The sequence below is a fragment of the Amblyraja radiata genome, chromosome 26, assembly GCF_010909765.2.
Source record: "Amblyraja radiata isolate CabotCenter1 chromosome 26, sAmbRad1.1.pri, whole genome shotgun sequence".
Classification (NCBI taxonomy): Eukaryota; Metazoa; Chordata; class Chondrichthyes; order Rajiformes; family Rajidae; genus Amblyraja; species Amblyraja radiata.
Window position 1 is genome coordinate 17,291,097 of NC_045981.1, and position 13,443 is coordinate 17,304,539.

The following is a 13,443-nucleotide window of genomic DNA, read 5'->3' on the forward strand; positions in this document are numbered from 1 at the left end:
ATCTGAAGATCAAAGATAGACACAAGGTGCTGGGGTAAGTCAGCAGGTCATGCAGCATCTTGGCTTTGGCTTCTTCCTGCTCCTTTTCGGACACATACGATTTCATTTACTTATAGATATTGTTTATGACACTTTATAAATATTCTTGTTTTGTTTTTTGTATGCTGTTTCACACTAGTTTTTTATTCTTTTATTCTGTTCGAAATAAATAATTAAATACAAATTAAAAATAAAATCTCTAGAGAAAAAGGATGGGTGACATTTCGCATTGGGACCCTTCTTCAGACTTCACATTTTAACTGAAGATCAAGCTGCTCACTGTTTTTCTGCCCTTTTCAATTGTCGCCTTGTGCTTCTAACACACTTGAGTGCCTACATAAACAATCTAGGTCTACAATGCCGTTGTCAGATTAGCAGAAATTATTTTTTGTTTTCTCAGCTGCATGTTATAATTTCTATTGTTGGGTGTTTGCGGAAGGCTGCAGCTCCTTGCATTTGGCAAAGATGGGTTGATATTATAGAATACGTTGGAAGTAAAGTAGAAGATGATGCTTTGTTATCACATTAATGGTTTCTAGGCCCCATAGCAGAAACGTCAAAAGTCGCGGGGCTGGAAACTGGAAATATCCCGAGCTAATTCTGCTACCACCATCATCTATTGCAACAAGTGATGGCTCCCACTGATTGTCGCCGGAAGCTTGCGTCCTTTTCAGGATGGACGATGACAGCGATGTCAACATTTGAAACATGGTCATGAAAGAAGAAGAATGGTTTCTAGATTACACTGATTTCTCTACTCCTTATGACAATGGTATAAAGTATGCCTCCATGATTCTGCCACAAAGCCATGTGTGTGAAGAGATGGCAATTCAACCTGATCCGTTTGCAAATGAAACAAGAAAACCAGTGGCAGCTTGTGCTTTATTGTCTGGTACTGATACCTTAAGAAATGTAAACCCATGTGCAGCAGAAATGAAATAAAGTGAATCATAAAAATAATATCCATTCTTGTCGCTTTTATGCCTTTTTAGTATAAAAATGCTGTTAAATAATTTTGGCAGTTTCAATCAAAAGTCCGTTGCATTATATAAATTGTGTATTCTAAAATACAAATCATTTAATAAATCATGCACGAATTTACATTTCAAATTTAATTTGGAGGGCACATGCTGCCCTCTCTATACTGACTGCATGGCACTGATAAATATTACTTCCTTTAACAAAAATTATAAATGCAGGAAAAATTCAGCAGGTCAGGCAGCATCGGTGGTAAGAAACATAAAATTAACATTTCACCCAAAAATCCTTCCTCAGAATCTTCCACCAGAAACATTTATTCTGTTTTTCTCTTCATAAATTCTACTTGAACTGCTGAATGCTTACTTCATTTTTCAGATTTCCATTAACTATATATTTTTCAGATTTTCATTAACTATATTTTTTCTAATTATCATTTATTTTAACTCTTTCTGGACTTTACCATTGGTTAACATTCATTTTGTGGCAGTGGCTTTCTTCATATAAGTAGATCCAGCTTCACTTTATTTAGAACCAGGTAATTGTGAACTCCTCACCCATAAAAACAGAGAGATTCTGTAAAGTCAACACCTGAAAAGTAAAGTTAGATGCATGACAGAATGGACACAAAATACTGTGTAGATATTGTTCGAAATGCAAAACGTAAAAATATTCCATGTAAAATTAAATCAAATCTCCTCCAGGAGCTCATTTAAGCATGATCAGGTGAATTTCAGAGCTAATGCAAATCTACTTCCCCCACATCCCAAATTATTATCTCCCCACACATTAAATAGCTGCTTTAATTTATCACATTCAGGGCTTTAAACAGTTGGGAAAATAAACACTGGGATTTTGTCTGTGAGGACAAGGTCAGGTTTAGCAGTGATTACCCATTAGCATCCCCTGCTCTACCTGTCAACTCCCAAATACCCAAGAGTAATAGCCTGTCAAATCCAGTTGAAAGACGTTAACTTGGGTACCTAGATTCTTTGGAAGTATATCCAGCAAGATATCAACAGAGTCAGCTTAAAAAAAACAAATAGAATGTGAAAAAGAAACACTTTCTAAATTTAGCTTAATTTCATTTGTGTTCCACCAAGCAATTAAAGGCAATCTGGACTGAAACTTGGCCCTCACCTTTGTGTCCAAATTGTAGGAGAAGTCTGGGAACCAGAGTCCATTAACAGAAACTTTATGTGGGGGAGATGGAACTCCAAAAACAGTAACTCTACGTAAATGCAGGTCATCGGCTTGGCTGTTCAAATGAACTATCTCACTCAGCAGCATATTCTGGGGGTGGAGAAAACAGCTTAAAAGAAGAAAGGCCAATCAAATATCCACACAGTTTAGACATGCTAGTTTCTCAAGAATGTTGGTTTAGAAATGAGCAGCTAAATAAAGCCAGTGAATACATCAAACTGATAACAAAATGCTATTTCAACATTATATTAAATTGCAATGGTCAAAATCCAAAAAAACACATTTTAAAAGTAAACATTTAGAAAGTTGGGTCCTGTCCCCTCAACGGGCGGTTGCGGGGGGGGGGGGGTGGCCTTCGGCATCACACACACACACACTAACCACCCCTCATACACACCACACACTAACCACCCCTTATATGCACCCTCCCCCCCTTGATATTATATTAATATTATTCATTCGCTCCTTTTGCTCCATCCCCCGCCCTGTGCGGCTGGGCCACGTAACTCGCAGCTCGTGGAAAACAGTGCCCCTGCGCGTTGAAAATTCTGCGCAGCTTGCCGCGAGGCGCAGAGGCATTGTGACGTCATCCAGCTCGCTTCAGCACGTTAGATTTTTAAAAAATGTCAGATTGGTGAACAATTTTCGTAAAAAACTCGGGAAATAATTAATCCAATTTTCAGAGGAGGGGATTTTTGAAATCATGAGGTAAATCTCTACTGGAATATGTAAAGATTTCACCATTAGCGCGTCGGGTTTTGGAGAAGATGTGATTCACAAGCGGACAAACAAAAGATCAGATCAGAGTTTTATAAGTATACTAGACCAAGGGGGACCCGTTGGGTCCCGTCCTCTCAACGTGCGGTTGCGGGGGGGGGGGCGGGGCCTGCAGCGTCACACACACACTAACCACCTCGCACACACAGGTGGGGGGGAGGGGGTGAGAGGGGGAGGGAAAGGGACGGAGAAGGAGGGGGAAGGGGAGGGGAGAGGGGGAGGGGAATGAGGGGTGGAGGGGGGCGGAGGAGGGGGAGGGGGGAAGGGGGGAAGGGAGGGGGATGGAGGTGGAGGTGGAGGGGAAGGGGGTAGGTGCGGGGCGCTGCGCTGCGGACGACCGGCCAAGTGCGAGTATTGACACAACCAGGGACTGCCCATGTTGACAGTTTGCAGGCAGGTCGATCATCGATTTATCGCTAACTTTATCAACGGAGCGCTCGACCTCCTGCGGCGACCACCATTCGCGGACGGCCTCCAGGGTCCCCGTGGACACCGCATGTTCCTCCAGAGGAAGGGCGGGCGGTCGACCCCGGTGCGGCTGTCGGCTGCCCGCTGCCTGGAGGTGGAGAGAGAGAGGATGGAGAGAGGAGGGGGAGAGAGAGGAGGGGGAGAGAGAGGAGGGGGAGAGAGGGGGGGGAAAGTGGGAGAGAGAGGGGGGGAGGGGGGAGAGAGAGGAGGGCAGAGAGGGGGAGGGGGAGAGAGAGGAGGGGAAGTGAGGGGGGGTAGAGAGAGTAGAGGGGAGAGAGTAGAGGGGAGAGAGGAGGTGGGGAGAGAGGTGGGGAGAGAGGAGGTGGGGAGAGAGGTGGGGAGAGAGGAGGGGGGAGAGAGGAGGTGGAGAGAGGAGGGGGAGAGAGAAGAGGGGGAGAGAGAAGAGGGGGAGAGAGAAGAGGGGGAGAAGAGGAGGGGGGTGAGAGGTGGAGGGGAGCCGGGTGAGTGAGTGGACTGCGAAAAGCAGAGATAGCCCAGGGAGAGAGAGAGAGAGAAAGAGAGAGAGTACAGGGCCCGACTCTCTGGAAACCCGGAGCGGGTAGCAGTGGGGGGGAGGAGTAGGATAGGAGCCGTTAGCAGCGGGAGGGAGGGGACGGGGGATGGTTTGTGCTTCACTCGCTGCGCAGGCCATGAGGAGAAAGTTCTTCAAAAGCCTGTGAGCGCCGGTGACCTCCGGTGACCTCGGGATCTGCAGAACTTGTTGGTTCTTTCTGAATATCACCAAAGTCCTTTGCCATAGCTTGTCTTAAAGATTGTTCTTGGTCTTTTATATTTTCTTCCATAGTAGCAATAAATCCTTCTCCTTCAGATTCCTCCTCAGATTCTTCAGGGCTTGTTTTCTCTGATTCTTGAACGACCAGCAGTCTGGTTCTTAGTCGTGTCTGAGGTGGAGCCGGTAAATTCCGTTTTTTCATTTAAAAATACCGGTATCCCGTCGGTGTGCGGCGATTGCTGATGACGTCACTTACGCGACGTCGGGTATCTGCCGGTAGGTATTTTTAAATCGGTCCCGTTTTTCTTTTCAGGCTTTTTAGTGCGTTTTAGCGCATCTCAGGAGCGGAGCTAAAACGGGCGCCTGCTTCCTACTCCATGGCGCCACCGGTAGTCCATGGCCGTTTTTTTTTAGGGTTGTGCCCTCTCCCTGCGCTGCTGTCTTTTTGGTGCCATCTCTAAAACACATCTTCTCTCCAAAAAACTCTCCAGCTATGAATGAACATGCCTTGGAGTGACAGAGGTGACGTTCTGCTGTTTAAATAACCTTTTTTTTCTACTGACCTTTTTTTCACCCCAGAGCTATTACCTTCGACTGCCTCTGACCACCTACGACTAGCATCACGACCTACCTACGACCTACCTACGAGTAAAAAGTGTCGATTTTTTTCCATGCCGACCTTTTTTTTACTTGTGGACATTTTTTATCAGGCTAGAAAAAACGCCGTGACCTACTTGATGCCACGAGTACGCGGAGACCACTCACAAGCATGAGGAAAACCTCCCACGACCTCCTACGATCTCATGGCGACCATGCTGCGAGCACGAGTCAAGGGCAAACTCGGTAGAGGTCGTGAATTAGGTTGTGAAAGTGGGACAGGGGCTTAAGACAGTAGCTCTTCCGTTACACACTGTGCCGCCAATGGTTGCATTTAACATGCCTTTATAGGTGCTCCCAAGTTCCAGCCAAATTTATTTTGTGCAACAGAAGCACCTTGTTCAGAAAAATTGCTAGTGTTTAAATGGTTATTGCATTTTATCCCAAGAAGGATGTGCATATGATTCAACTCACATGATTAATAAAGTATCGGAAATCAGTCAAACTTACGTTTTTTGCTCGGAAGATAATTTCAGTATAATCACCAGTTTCATAAGTCAGTAGACTGTCACCATCGTCCCAGAAGAGATTGCCTCTTGCTCCTCCTTGATTGGACAGAGCCACAATCAGATCAAGTGGGTTCCCACGAGATGCAGCAGTTGTGGTACTGGGCTCCTTAACAAAATGCAGAATGCCATCAACACTTGAATGCATACTTCATTTTTATGTGACGGTCACAGAGCTAAATCTGATATCAGGTTACTTCCAAATGTATTTGTAATATGTTCTTGATAACAGGAATGGGCTATGCACTCAGTTGCCCTCAGGAAAGAGGAAACATTTGGAAAGCGGAGGGAATTCTAAAAAGTGGTTGGAATCTGAAACATGCAGCCTGAGGAGATGTTAGTCTCACAACCGCAGATAAGTTCTTGCATTGGCAAGGCATAAAAGGCCGTGGAAAAATACAGATAAATAGGATTATTGTGGCTAAGTACAATAGTCGTCGTCAACATGGTGGGCAAATGGACCTGTTTTTATGCTGTACATAGAAACATAGAAAATAGGTGCAGGAGCAGGCCATTCGGCCCTTAACTACGATACCATGACTCTATCACAGGAACCCATAAACTTACTATAGTTTTATAATTCTGTAAATTGGAAGGATACAAACATCAAAACATTTTATCATGCAAAATGTGTAGGAAGAAACTGCAGATTCTGGTTTATACCGAAGATAGACACAAAGTGCTGGAGTAACTCAACGGGTCAGGCAGCATCCCTTGAGAAAAAGGATGGGTGACATTTCGGGTCAGAACCCTTCTTCAGACTTCTTTACCCATCCTTTTTTTCCAGAGATGGTGCCTGCCCAGCTGAGTTACTGCAGCACTTTGTGTCTCTCTTATCATCCAAGTTGACTGTGGCTTGTGGCAAAAGTGATCTTTTGAAAACATTCAAGTGCAACATAAACTCAGGATAAACTTCAACTTTGGTGGGGGTGCAAAACAGTAAAAGTTAATCTGTGGGATTTCCAACAAGGGGCTGATCTGCTATTACGCATTTTGCAGTTCTGCTGTACTTAAACCTTAGTCCAGTTAACGTTACTTGAATCTACTTACTTGTATTGGCAAAATGAAGCCTCCTCGCACATGGACATTTATAGTATCCAAGGGAGCCTGTAGTACAATATACTGGCCTTTGCTATGAATAGCAGAACCCTAAACATTGAAATGTACAAATTAAGAGACAGAGAGAGATATTAAAATGGAGACTACTTTATAGATGCACAAACACAGGTAAGAATATTTGGTGCACACTGGGATTAACGTAGTTGACTTCATATGATCCATTAAATAATTTTCAGTGTGCCGAGGAGTAAATTTTGAATGGAGTTGAAATCTCCCAGCATTGGATACTACAACACCATTATTTGTCACTGCTTTGGAGTGAAGCTTTTTTTTTTGCGAACCCCCTTCTCCCTCTATCCCCCTCCAGCGATTATAATAAAACTGCATGAAAATTAGCGAGGTAAACTTGCACTGGAGAGCACAAACAGGAGAGACATGAAATAGACCACTGCATAAAATGGTAAGGTATATTATTGACATCTCAGTAGACAATAGGTGCAGGAGTAGGCCATTTGGCCCTTCGAGCCAGCACCACCATTCAATGTGATCTCAGATCAAGCAGTGATATAAATGTAATTACAATAAGTATGGGATATAATAAGCATGTGGAATACTATCTGTGATCATACATGGCAACATTTGAGAATGAGAGATGCATGACACTTACATTGTACAGATTATACCATGTACTTGAGGGAAAGTAGCCAGACACCTCCACTGTTTTAGGCTCTAACACAGGAGTAATGAGAAGGGCCTCCCCCAGCATGAATTGATGATCAATGCTCCATGTATTTGGATCTTGAGAGAATCTAAAACCAAGAAAGAGAATGTTTATTTATCTGTATATCTCCAACATAATTTACACATGTTCCTATGAAGTTGCTTTTTAAATGGATGTCTAAATATCTATTTTATATGTATTGTAAAATAGATATTTTAATACATTCCACAATGCTAACTGATGACATAGGCACTCATTTCTGATATTGCAGGTCGATCCTGCCCAATTTCTCATCATAGGACATACCTCTTATCCAAGAAATTAGGTTTAACAAACCTTATTTGCATCATCTTTAAGACAGCCATATCCGTTATTAACAAAGGAAACTTAAACTGAATGTAGAACTCTAGCTGTCATCTCACCAAAGTCCTGTCCAGGGTTTCCTTATTTGCGTACTTTAGACTCTATATTTTTCCTATCTAAAATAGCCGACGCATCTTGCAAATTTAGCCCTCACCTTACAATTTACTTTGCCAACAAGGTTATTACACCAGGAAGTTTCCAAATGGTGAAAAGGCCTTGGACCAATGAAGCCCTTAACACAAATAAAAATCCTCTCTTCCAGTTAAGAAATATTACCAGACGAGGACAAGAAAACAGTTTTTAAAGGAGAAAATAAGCAGATGTTGGAACTCCAAAACAAAAATGCTGGAAACAGGAAATTAAAAAAAATTTTTAAAAGGGTTTTTGCTTCATTTGCAAGCCAAAATATAAAATATAAACACGGTGTTTTAATTTAGAATCAACCCGTGGAGAAAGTTTGGTTTCAAATTAGTATATGATTGGGATTATATAAAATAAATCCATAGCACAACACAGTGTGCTGCTGGTAATGGAAATGTCTCACAGTTCTAGCAATCCAGGTTTGATGCTGACTTCTGGTGCCTTACATGGAGTTTGCATATTCTTCCTTAACTGTAAGGAATTCCTCCGCCTGCTCCGATTTTCTCCTACATCCTCAAAGCAAACTAGCAAATTGCCCCTACAATAGATGACTGGTAAGAGTATCAGCAGAGTGGGAGTGAGCATGTGTGAAAGAATAGATTACAAAGAATAGATTACAATGTGGGTGATTTGGTTTGAGATCTGATATAAACTTCATGGGCTGAATAGCCTACTTATAACCTCATTGGGGTGCAAATCCATTTTATACACATCACTGTAAAGATAACATACTCAAATGACAGTGGTTCAACGACCATCTCTCCAGCAAAGTGTGCTTTGTGAAAAAGTGTATAAAGAAAAGGCAGCAGTGTGTATCTGGTAAAGAGAGCTTTCCGCATTGCAGATTGTGCTGATTCACTGAAGACATAAGGTTCTTGAGGCTGAAAAACAAAATGCACAGTCCTTTCTTTACATAAATTGTGCACATTTTAGAATAAATACTAGCTCATGTTTTTATCCTCAATATTACCGGTAGATCCTTAATATTAGATCCTCAATATCATCCAATTGATTGGCTGAGAGATTCTAAATGGCTATCTACAGGATGCATGCCAAAGAGACTTCAAATGCAGGCTATTGCATCTCTGATAGAAACCCCCAAGCAACTTTGCGAAGGCAATTTCATAGTGGGGATAGGGAAGAGGGGTTTTCGAGGGGTGTTGGGAATGATGTAAAAGAGGAGGAAATAAGGGGGAGGTCGGGAGAGGTATTGATTAGCATTACCTCAATCTGTGGGATCATATCAATTAAGGTTAATTGTATTTAATTGCTGTGCATCAACTGTGAGCTCATCTGTTACATTTATGTGGAAGCAAGTTTGTGAACAGATTATCCAACTATGCACTGAACAGCATATGTCAAACACTGCATGCCTCTGTGAATAAAGCCTTTAAAGCAACTATTGATTAAGATCACCACATGTTAAAGAGTTTGGTGAATGGTTCTTTTGGGCTACCCAATAATGGAAGCACAAGTACTGAATACTTTCTGAGAAATGTAAACATCATCAAGCTGTTTTACAGTATGTTTCCTTCCCATATTCCCAGTAGATAGTAAAGTAGGACAACAAGGCATCAAGTCTTGTTATGACTCCCATCATGAACGTAATTTCCTTTTAATAAAGTTAAACCCTTAAGTTGAACATGGGTAAAATTTAATAAACATAACATAGCCAAAATTGTTCTCCAAACATTAATTCCTCTAGTCTTGTACATGCTAGGCAACTGCCACTCATATATTTATCTAAAACTTCAATAGTTTCCTTTTGTTTTTTGAAAGCATTGCCTCCAGTCAAGAAGCTGTTATTTATAGCTGAGGAAACCTTTGCATTAATAGTGGTGCCAGATAACAAGCTTTAGTACTTCTTCTTCTTTTCGTGTCCATCTTGATGCAAATGTTGACCTCGCTGTCATCGCCCGTCCTGAAAAGTATGCAAGCTTCCGGCGACAATCAGTGGAAGCCATCACGTCGCAATAGATGATGCTGGTAACAGAATTAGCTCAGGATACTTCCAGTTTCCAGCCCCACGACGTAGACTCTTCTGCTATATGGCCAGCTTTAGTACTGAACAGATAACTAACAATCAACCATTTCACTCTGTGCATCCTACAGTATTAAACACTCGCAACTTCAAATAGGTTTGTGTCTTTTTTCATAAACCAGCATCTGCGGTTCCTTGTGTCAATAAACTGCTAAGTGTCCTTCCTGAGATCTTGTGCAGAAAATGAAGCTTTGTTGCTGGACAGTTAGAATGTTATTTTGGTGATGCATAGTGCCCCAAATTAGGAGTAAGGCAATCAAAAGCTGAGATACAGCTGCAGAAGCATTATTGTAGGCGACAAAGTAAAAAATCAACAGAATAGAGATATTCAACAAAATGAATGTTGCAGGATGATAAGCTGCTGCCTCACTTTACCAGAGATCCTGATCTCGGATGCTTTCTGTGTGGAGTTTGCATTTGTGGAACTTGTGGATGTTCTCTCTGTGACCGTGTGGGTTTCCTCCTGATGCTCCAGTTTACTCCCATATCCCCAAAACATGTACATTTTGTAGATTAATTGGCCTCTGTAAAATTGCCCCTAATAGGTAGGAAGTCAATGAGAAAATGGGGATAACAGAGCTAGTGTGAACGGGTGATTGATGGTCAGCATGGACTTAGTGGGCTGAAGGGCCCATTTCCATGCTGAATCTCTAAACTAAATTCCTATGCAATCTTTGATACTGACCAGCTGCTTCCAGGCATTGTGATTCCGCATAAATGGGTAGAATGATCCAAGTTGAGTCCAACGCACGCAGAGTTCTTCACTGGTGGCTCCACCAAAGCCACACACATCCGCTCCCACAAGAGGAATTCCATACATATTAAACAGCATTATAGCTACAATGATAAAGCAAAAACAGGTTTTCTTTCACATTTTAAATTTCATAGTTAAATTGTACATTATTTCACAATGTATTGTATGACCATGCTACTCCTAAATAAATCAACAATTACAGCTTATAATAAAAAGGCTTTGGTGGAATAATACACATTGCACATTGGATTTAGAATCACACGATTATAACTTCAGTTTCTCCAGGTTGCAGAAACATTCATGCACCAGGAATTTTAAAACAAGGAGATTTTTCATATGCATGGTTAGTATACAACAGCTAGGGCAAAGGCTGAGAACAGTTGTCAGCTCCATTGTCAGCTAGTAATGATGCTTGGTTCATGTGTTCAAATTAAATAAAAAAATAAAAATCTAAATTGTGAAAAATAAAATATACTAATAAGTTTTTACCTTATATACACCTAGTTAGATATGTATAGATACTTCCTGTATCTCTCCACTGTCTCTGGTATCTAGGTAGCTCACAACTACATGCTATCCTGAATAGCTGGTACAAACAATAGAAAGGCCTATTTAAATCTTAATATAAAATATAGAACAAAATCAATTTTTAAACTTCTAATTTAAAAATAAATTCAAATGCTTCTTTACAAACATTTTATAGATCATCATTTATTACAGAAAAAGGAAAAGATTAGTTGCTTAATACATAATTTACATGACTATGGTATTAAGTTTCCAATTAGAATAACAACTATATTCTAATAGTTACACCTTTTGGAAGGTCTCAAATCTCCATAAGTAAAGTGCTGGAAATGCTCAGTGCGTGGAGAATATCTTTGTAGAAAGGAAGTTACGGTTAATGTTTCAAGTGAATTTACAAAAGAAGGATGCTAATTTGGATACCTGGGATGGTGTAGTACATGTCATTCCAGTTGCTTGAGATGTCCCCTGTCCAGTGTCCAGCATAACGACCATGACTGGGAAATGTGGACCGTGATATCACAAGAGGACGCTTCCCAATCACCTTGATCAATGCACTAAATGCATGAAAGGAGACAATGTGAAGGCACATGGTGGCTTAACATTTGATCAACTGACTCCCGCCATCTATCTCACTTTAATTCAACATATGGAAGTTCTCTTCAGTGATACATCAATCTCACTTCAATATTCTTTGCTGAAGTCAGTCAGTGATGGATTTTTAAGGTTGCTATTGACAGCCACGTCCTTTAATCATTATTGTTCTGCTAATCTATTTAACTTAAAAGAGTTAATCACAAGGATCTATTGGTATCTGCACAATTATAGTCCTCACGTGACCTTGCTAATCTCATTTATAAAGCATTAACATGCACTCGTGAAAACACTCCTAGCACCTCAGTAATGTGTTGGTACTGATGGTGCTACGACTTGGAGAAAGCAGAAACAGACAGGGAAAGTTCTCCTAACTGCAAACTCCTAAGTTATATTCCACACCAGGGTCTGATCAGATCAAACGCTGGACAATAAGCAAGGAGAACAGGAATACAGGGCATGATCCATAACAGGTTGTGGGGCAATGCCAGAGCACTGGCTTTTCAACAGCCCAGCAAGATCCTGATTCAACACCAAGGTTTCCCAACAATGATAAGTAGCCGAAATATTCCGACTCAGAATAATCAAATTGGAAAACTAGCTCATTATATAAAAAGCCAACAGATTTATAAATGTTACTTTAAATTTAGAAAAGATCAATATGTTGTTCTTGGCTGCCGAGTTATATATGGGAATCATGCTGCACGTGTTTACTTGTGTGGATTTCGTGAGCTCTTGGCATCACATTAAACTGAAGTAGAACAGCATGATAAATTAATTTCCAAAGCTCACACTTGAATAGTTAATTGCTCAGGATACTGGAAAGCAACCAGCAACACAGAAAAAAAAAGTGCTTTGAATACTTTAAATCCATTCTGTACAAGTAGCATTGCCTGTTATACACAATATTGTGGCCCAGGCCCAGTGGAATTAATGTTTAGCTATTATAATTGTCACTCACTTATGAGTAGCAATGGCCTCAGTCAAGCCATACAGACTGTGCAGGTTATAATGTGATGACAGGTACAGTTTTCCAGTCATACAAACTGTGTGAGACCTCAGATATCCTCCAGTCACATCTGCAACAGGCAAATAGACAGCAGTCATTTTCATAGCAAGCGGATTACATTCTTTCATGGAGAAGAATTGTGCAAACAGTTAAATCCCATGGGGAAAAATGCAGAAAATTCCTAATCAGTTACTGCCAATCAAGGCAGATTTGGTAGAAACACAATGAAACAATCTTTTTACTTTACAGAATGAATTCATTTTTACCTGGAACATAAGGAGGATTTTCTAAATTGTTGTCTGGACAGCCATTTATTGCTCCATTAACAAAGTTGGATGGTTCATTCATATCCTGTGAAACAAGGACCTTGATTTCAGTCATTGAGCTTCAGTCAACCTCAAAGAAATATGCTGCTGATGATAATTCTGGCCAGTACCTTCTCTCACATCTTTTAAAATACACCCAGTGTACTGTCTTCTAGCATCCCTTCCATGCACTTCAAATCTACTTGATTCTCAAAAATAAGTTTGCGTCAAATGCGTATGTACAATTTTCATGAATAAAGGCAAACTTCTCAATGGAAAATAATTTACTAACAACCTCTAATCTTAATTCCACCTCATAAAGTCATGGTGCTAGAAATAATAAAATAATTATGCACATTTGAAAAAGAGGAGCAGAATTAGGCCATTTGGCCCAGAATCATCTCTGCCATTCGATCATAGCTGATCTATTTTTCTTTCTTGACCCCATACTCCTGCCTTCTCCCCGAAACCTTTGACGCCCTTACTAATCAATCTCCGCTTTAAAAATACCCAATGACTTGGCTTCCACTGTCATCTGTGGCAATGAATTCCACAGATTCACCACCCACTGAA

General features: G+C 40.9%; 1 protein-coding gene across 1 annotated transcript in view; it reads right to left on the minus strand.

Moving 5' to 3' along the window:
- Positions 1 to 904: 904 nt before the first annotated feature.
- Positions 905 to 13,443, minus strand: part of gaa (alpha glucosidase) — a 31,281-nt gene continuing 18,742 nt past the window's right edge. The window contains exons 11-20 of the mRNA XM_033044345.1: positions 12,832 to 12,916; positions 12,518 to 12,635; positions 11,386 to 11,519; positions 10,372 to 10,523; positions 8,378 to 8,526; positions 7,088 to 7,229; positions 6,412 to 6,510; positions 5,306 to 5,470; positions 2,158 to 2,310; positions 905 to 1,608 (exon numbers count right to left, since the gene is read on the minus strand). Of these exons, the coding sequence (XP_032900236.1) occupies positions 1,546 to 1,608; positions 2,158 to 2,310; positions 5,306 to 5,470; positions 6,412 to 6,510; positions 7,088 to 7,229; positions 8,378 to 8,526; positions 10,372 to 10,523; positions 11,386 to 11,519; positions 12,518 to 12,635; positions 12,832 to 12,916 (1,260 nt within the window). The 3' untranslated portion in view covers positions 905 to 1,545. The remainder of the gene's footprint in view (positions 1,609 to 2,157; positions 2,311 to 5,305; positions 5,471 to 6,411; positions 6,511 to 7,087; positions 7,230 to 8,377; positions 8,527 to 10,371; positions 10,524 to 11,385; positions 11,520 to 12,517; positions 12,636 to 12,831; positions 12,917 to 13,443) is intronic.